The 7,823-nt window shown below is 40.5% G+C and overlaps 1 protein-coding gene across 2 annotated transcripts in view; it reads right to left on the reverse strand.

The window, feature by feature from the left end:
- Window positions 1-7,823, reverse strand: part of Hdac8 (histone deacetylase 8) — a 249,831-nt gene that overhangs the window by 169,084 nt on the left and 72,924 nt on the right. For both annotated transcript variants that reach the window (XR_003835670.1, XM_021153064.2), the window contains exons 5-7: window positions 5,864-5,976; window positions 2,158-2,235; window positions 1,509-1,617 (exon numbers count right to left, since the gene is read on the reverse strand). Coding sequence is in view for 1 of the 2 variants with exons in the window: in XM_021153064.2 (XP_021008723.1) it covers window positions 1,509-1,617; window positions 2,158-2,235; window positions 5,864-5,976 (300 nt within the window). In the remaining variant the exon portion in view is untranslated. The remainder of the gene's footprint in view (window positions 1-1,508; window positions 1,618-2,157; window positions 2,236-5,863; window positions 5,977-7,823) is intronic.

A 7,823-nucleotide genomic window follows, 5' to 3' on the forward strand; every position in this document is an offset into this window, starting at 1 on the left:
GGTAAATGGTGGTCTTTCAATTAAGACGCAGGAAAGAGCTCTAAGAAACCCTGTGGACAGTCCCCTGAAAGAACAACTTAGTGTCCTGCTATGGTAAAGGAAAAAAAAAGGCCAACAAAATGTTGGGCACTGTCAAGAAGGAGATTAAAAGACAAAATAATTTTCCTTTTACAGAGAACCATAGGCCATCTTCATTGGTAAGGTTACATAAGCAGTTCTGATCTGCACATCTCAAGGACAGAACAAAGCCTAAGGGGAACAAAGAAGGGCAATTAAACCATCAGTGGCAGACGGACAATACAGAGTTATCCTAGGGACACGATGGAGATTATGAAGAGGCCAGTGCTGTTAAATGACTGTAAGATGACTTGTCCCCCCAAGTCCCTGAAGCTAAGAAGGACCTTTGAAGATTTTATTTCTCATATAGTTCTACTCTGTTTACACAACTGCCTATGATGGGGGCGGGAGCAGGCAGGCTCCTCTGGGAAGTCCCTGGTTTCTACCAGAAAGGTGAGCTGGGTGGGGGTAGGGATTCAAGACATTCCCATCTGCACTGCTTCCCTTTGGTGAGCTTGACTAGTGGACTTGTAGTCAGGCTTCCCTTGTCTATTGCCCTTGGCAGCTGTGAAATTGTTCCTGACCAACCTTAATTTTGATGAGTATGAGCTTAGCCTCCTTCCATTATGTAAGACTGTCAACCCCAATAGTCTACAAATCAAACCATGTCTACCTGTACATGTGTAGCTTGGTAACTGTATTCTTAACTCTAGGGGGGAAAAGAAATGTGGGCTGGGGAGGAATGTAGCTTAGTGTAGCCAGGGACCTGGAGTCTATCTCCAGCACAGGAAACATATTCCATCCTTTCCAACCTCCCTTCCTTAGTGTTTCTCTGCTTTCTGAGGACACATCTAATCATGTATACAGATAGGACACAATAATGAATGGTAAAGAATTATCAACTCGAATGTTCATGTCAGTGGAAGAAAACAGGTCTCCATGAGAAAAAAAAACCAAAATACACTGTTGGGCTAATGAAGCCACACACATGCAAGAAAGTACAGGTGAAGGGATTCCTCAGGACAGCTTAAAAGTTTTTATTTTGGGGATAGTCTTCATCATCGTATAGCAGGTTAGGTCAAATGTAAACTCTTGTCTCTGGTCCAACTGTTAGTGCTGTCTAACAGGGGACACTTCCTACACCACACAAGCATAGTATGTATATCTAAAAGCTATGTGAGTTGGGCATGGTGGTGCAGTTGGAATGCAGAGGCAGGCGGATCTCTGTGAGTTTGAGGCCAGCCTGGTCTGCATAGAGGATTTCAGTACGGCCAGTGTTATATAGAAAAACACTACCTCAAAAAAAAAAAAAAAAAAGATAGCAGATATGTGAGCATACAGTGGTTTTCATTTCCAAATTGTTTCTTGAAAACAAGAATTGTGAGCTTGAGGAACACGGAGCTCCAGAGAGATCCGATCAACCTGCAAGTAGCTCGGTGTTCCTGCCATACCTTTCACAGATGTGATAGTACTTCTCATCCTGGATGCCATCCTGAATGGGCACATTGACACTGTAGTACCGTCCTTTCCCCAGGCCAACATCAGACATGTCACCTGTTCCTGTAAAAGACAGAAATGCCGTGACCACTCATTAAGAACACAAGCGCTAGAAAACACAAAGGACTGTCTTGGAGCAATTCAGAACAGCAAAGTGGTCAACTAGGATACCAACTGTAAATTCTTGGTTTTCTCTAAGAAGATGAAACTGAAAAATAATCTAGAGAAATAATAACTATAAATGCTGTTGGGGGAAGCGGAAAAATAATAAGGAAATTGAGAAATATTAATATATATCTTACTGGATGAAATAAAACAATAAGAGCTAATATCACATGTCATTTGTGGTTATCAGAATTACTTGTGGTATGTGGTAAAATTGTAAGTGGTCTGTCTGTTGACAGGCCATAAAAATCACCTGGAATTGAAAAACAACATTCACAGTCATTCCTTTGTCATTGTCACTTGAAGTGATACGTGTTAAAATTTTGCAGAGAACAGCACAAATAACAGCATGGGAATATATAAAAACAATATATAAAGAACATGTAAAAATTATAGTATTTCGACATAGGCTGTGTGGGGAGCATGCAGTTGACTTGCCTGGGAAAAATCCTGGGGAGAACTTGTGCAGGGACACGGTCATAACCTTCGATGTAAAACTGAAGGCATCTTCTACACCTACCGGAGAGAAAGGTCAAAAGGATCATATCAGATAGGCAATTCCTGTTCTCAACACCTGAAAATCTAACAAGTAGCGATGGGAAGAAGGAGAGAGGGGAAGGCAGCTGGAACAGAGAATGAACCGAGAACCAAAAGAACATAAACTCTTGGTTTCTGATTGCAGTAATTGCAGATAAGAGAGAACATAGCCCCAATTCATGGCCACCTGAGCTTCCCGTTTCCAAGCAATAAGATGCCCAGATTCTTCACCCTAACTTCTATTCTAAAAGGTGGGAAAGAGCAAGAGCCCGGGACCGAGGCTCTAGCCACAGAACTGAGCAGAGAAAAATGGCATCAACCAGGAAGATTCATCATCTGTTTTGTCTGTTTCTAATTAAATTCTTGGGACTTTCCCCCAAAGAACTATAATATGGTAATCCTTTTAAAATAGAACCAGTAAAGCAGTGATTAGGCTTTATTTAGTTAAAACTTAATGATGAGGTACTCTCTATAATATAGAGTTGGTTATAAAAACGGATAACCCAAAGTCTCGTGAGCACTCAGTAACTTACGTCTTTCTACTGAAACAAACAAACAAATAAGCCAAAAAAGGAAAAGAAGAAGAAAAAAAAAAAGCAGGCATGGTCCTGTCCTCTAACAGCTCCCTTCTAGGAAGATGTTGCACTCTATTTACTAAAACAAATGTTTGTATTTCGGAACTGCTTAGAGGAAGTGAGAGAAATGCAATTCAATTCTTGAAACCCAGGATAGTAATAAAACTATAAAGGAGCTTGCTGTTCCCCAACTTCAAACTGGTTTGGTGTGTGCCCAGAGTAGGGGGCACCTTCAGTTGTTAATAGCAGCTTTAAAACTGTTTTAAAGCCTGGAGGAAGATTGGGGGGAGCCTTTGTAGACAGATGTCTCCTTTCCCCTTAAACAGTCAGAAAACGGCTAGATGCCTGCGAGATAAAAGGTCTGATTTAAAGTAACCTTCCAAACCTATGTGTTGGCCACGCTGCCTAATGCTGCCCCTTCCTCTGAGGACCTCAGTCACACTCACACCTGAAATGGAAGGACTCTTAGCCAATCCACGTACTATGCTCCTTTATATTTCAAACAAAGATATTGTCTCTGTGTTGACTTAAATGTATTTAAGTCTTTATTAGAGGCCAACAGAAACCTTAAAAAAATATGAAGTCTATTTGTATATAACAGGTATGTTTGAATTTCCCAAGCCCTGTGTTTTGCCCTAGGGAGGTAGTTAAAACCAGTCAAAGACTCCAGGCAGAAAGCATTAAGTAAACAGAATAAAATAAATGAAAATACCATTTCAACAGAGGGAGGCGTAAGTGCTAAACCAGGGCACATGATGGAAATGCTAATGGTTTCTTCATTCAGAAAAGTGGCAATTTACATTTCTGCCAATCCTGTATGCAAATTTCTGTTTTCTCCTGTGATGACTAACAGTAGCAGTTGTTATTTCTTTTAAATCTTAGGCAGGAAGATGGCTCTAAATTGAATTTCTATTAGTATTGGGGTACTGAGCACCAATTTATGTGTTCGGTGGCCATTTGTATCTTGTTGCACAGGAAAGGCCTGTTTTTTTTTTTTTAAATCATACTTAAAAAGGACGTCGTCAGAGAGGCAGGGGACGTGTAGCCTTGGTATGAAAGAGGAGAGAGGTTAGGCAGGGAAAGGCGATGGTGTGTAGTAGCCAGTGAAGTCATCACAGGATGCTGGTGGTAGAATTGTGGGAGATTTCAAATAAAGCAAATGTGGAGGAGTTGGGGGATAGGGCAGAGGTCACTGGAAGGGAGGTGCTGAAGAGGGAAATAAAGTGAAATGAAACACACCATAAAAGTTGGCTGAGACAGGAAACTCGAAATCGTGTAGGAATAAGCCTGCAAATGGAGAGACCGGTTTCAGGTGACAGGCCTATTTCATTCCTACATGGCTCAGCAGAGTTGGGTTGAGCTTTGAACTCTGGTACTGATACTCTGAATTCCATAAGCATGTGTTCATTCATGAGACACATACTTTACTAAGCTGTTACTATATGTCCAGTGCTGACAGAAAGGAGTAAACAACTTGATGTCTGTCCTGGGAGAACTTAAAAGTTTCTCTGGGAAGACACGATATGGACATAGTTTAAAGGGAAACAGTACAAAACACTACAACATAAAACTGTGATCAGTGATAGAAAAGCACACAGGTCTTTCGAGGTACAAGAGGACTCTTGAACTGTAGTGGTCAGGAACTTTGAGGTGCTGGAACTTGAATGCATCGGTAGAATTTGGGGCTGCAAAGAGGGAGGAAGTGGCCAAAGCTGAGGACAAAAGAAACAAAGATCAAGGAGGTGAGATTAGAGAGACACATCTGGAAGAGTAGAAAGATGAGGAAAGGCCTATTTGAGGCCTTGAAAGGCGAGGTAAAGAAAGCGTACTTTTCCAGAAAGACACGGATTTTGTGCGGTTGTCTGTGACACACCCGAGGTGCTTTTACAGTGTAGACTGTATGTCTGACCTGCTTAGTCTGAGTATCCGATACCCGTGGCACAACAATCTGCACTTAAAACCAAACCTCCCCCAGGTCATCTAGATGCACAGTCATACATGAGCCACTTCTCTAGGCTATGGGTCGTCAAAGTACGTGTGGCTAGACAGTAAACATCCTGGACTCCAAACAACTTATAGCCTCTGCACATGCTTATATATACACATACACATATGTGTATGTATCAAACAACATTGTTAAAAAACAAAAATTCACTGGATAGTGGTGGCGCCCGCCTTTAATCCCAGCACTTAGGAGGCAGAGGCAGAAGCAGGCAGTTCTCTGTGTTTGAGGCCAGCCTGGTCTACAGAGTGAGTTCCAGGACAGCCATAGCTACACAGAAAAACTCTGTCTCAAAGAAACAAAACACCAAAAATGAAAATCAATTCTTAACCTCACTGGTCATATAAAAACAAGCCTTTGTTACCCCTTGTTATGGGCAATGAAGGAGCGCTGTACGTTTTAAATTAAGGTTGTGTCCCACCCTGGAACATAGTCAGAAATTCAGTGGGCATGGTTCTCACTATGGTCTGATGCTTGTTTGAACCTTTTCTGTTATCTTTGATGTTTGTTTTGAATGACTTTCTGGTAATTCTTTGTTTCCAGCAATGTACTGCTACCTCAAGATAATATATGTAGGTAACACAAAGAAAGTGTTCACTCCATGAATTGGTAGCCGCCTATTGGTGAGAACTCCAAAATGCTGGTCCTTCATCTAGTCATTCTCCCTTGAGAGAAATTCTGTTGATGAGAAGCCCAGAGTTTCCCTAGAATCCATTCAAAGGGCCCCAAAGTGGTTCCTGAACAGTGGTGTAAATGCTAAGCAAGCTTTCTCCAGTCTTCTTATTCTTCACTGTGAAGTTTTGCTTCAGAAGACAGGAGAGAGAAAATGACAGGAGCCTGCCTGGCTTAGGCAACAGAAAAGAACTGCAATTAGTCAGAGGAATCTATGCACCACCTACTTTAGAAATGACAATTAGGAACCTTTTAATTGCATTAGGCTTTTCTCTTTTTCTTAGTTGCCTAGAAGTAGCTTTACTGACCAAAACCTGCAGTCCTAGGAGTGAAGCGTCTTTGAAACTGAAGGGCTTACCATCTCCATGGTGTAGATCCAAATCCACGTAGAGAATACGGTCAAATTTCCGTCGCAATCGTAATATTCCCAGGACAGCATCATTGAGATAACAGAAACCAGATGCTTCATCTCTGCAAGAAAACAAGTTACTACAGCCAACATCTGAAAAGCAGTCCAAGGGAGGCTTTACAGCCAAGCATCTAACCTTTGAGATCTAGTCCCATAAAGTCCCCCTCCTTTTAAGAACAAAAATTCACCTATGATGACTATATAGTAAATGGGCCAGAATGATCAGAGAATATAGTTCAGTAAATATTCAGATGATTACATTTTTCTACTCACAATCTCAGAGGTTTCAAAGCATTAGATTATTATTAACTATACTGAATAAGACTTTTCTCTGACAATTTCACTAAAAACAAAACAAAGCAAAACAAACAAACAAACAAACCCCCTTGTAGTCCCCTGGGGTCATGATGATGATAAACACTGATGTCCACTTTTGCCTCTCTAAGGAAGCTAAGACCTAGATGGGCCCTTAAAGATAGTTCTACAGAAAATGGATATTGGATTTGTCGTAGTAACTCTACAACATAACCCAGGAGCTGGTTGTTTTTTATTTTAATATGCTTTCTCACTTGTTATTCATGAAAACTGAGTGTAGAACAGACAAACATATAACCTTTTGGGCACATTAATGCCTCTCTATGGATGTAATTTTGAAATGAGGAGTGAAGAAAACCATTGTCCCTGGTGTCACTGAGACCTGTCACATCACTTTATCCTCTTATCAACATTTGCTTGCTCTTTTATTATACTTTTATTGAGCCTTGCTGATTAGATAGAAAAGAGTGTATTAGAACTTATAGATAGAAAAGAGCGTATTAGAACTTAGAACCTATTTTAAAGCCTCATTCCAAGTGCCACAGTTTCTTTTGCTCCTATAGAGATTTCAAACATCCAGCCCACCCCAGTTCTGTATGCCATTAGATTTTACTTGAAACAAAATTCTAGGTATGGCCATTTGAAATGGCATCATCGCTACTATGAGAAACTTTTTTAGTGCCTACATAATGCAAAAAAAAAAAAAATTCATGAAATCTCTCTCCCATGAGATTCACACTCTAAACAATACTCTGCTTCCCAGGCTCAATCGATGAGACTGGTACAGTGGTGAGCAGGAAGTTGGTAAAACCATCACTGGACACTGGCATGCATCATTAAGAGAAGCACAGCAATGAACCTAGCTAAAGGATAGCTTAGGTGTACAACAGGGAAAAAAACAAGGAAAGAAAGGATGACTGTCAACCACAAATTCCCTGGGAATTAAATATGTAGTTTTGAATGTTCTTGCATGTGCATGCTATTTTCTAATTTTGAAAATTTACACTGTATAAATCTGCTGTCTTAGTACATAACAAAAGTTAATGTGTTATCCTAATGGACATCAAACACTTTTGAAATTAGACATCAAGTGCTAGGCAAAAAGAGGAATAAAAAGATGGTCATGAAAAATGATGGCCATAATATCAACAATTCTGGAAGTTCTTTACTTTCTGTGCGAGTATATAATCTTTTCCTACCTCTGAATGGGATTACCAAATTAGATTATCAAAATCTCATAAAGTGGGGTATTGTGATGTACATGTGTAATCCTAGCACTCTGAAAGCAGACAGAGAATTGTAAGTGGCAGGTTACTATGGGTTACACAGCAGAATCCTGTCTCATAAAACCAAGGGCTATGGATAAAGCTCAGAGGAAGAGCAATGACTAGCATATGTAAAGTTCTGGGTTTTATTCTCTGCATTAAAATGACAATGACATTCCCCTGTACTGAGGCATATAAGGTCTGCATGACCAATGGGCCTCTCTTTCCAGTGATGGACGACCAGGCCATCTTTTGATACATATGCAGCTAGAGACAAGAGCTCCGGGGTACTGGTTAGTTCATCATGTTGTTCCCCCTATAGGGTTGCA

Source organism: Mus caroli, chromosome X (assembly GCF_900094665.2).
Source record: "Mus caroli chromosome X, CAROLI_EIJ_v1.1, whole genome shotgun sequence".
NCBI lineage: Eukaryota > Metazoa > Chordata > Mammalia > Rodentia > Muridae > Mus > Mus caroli.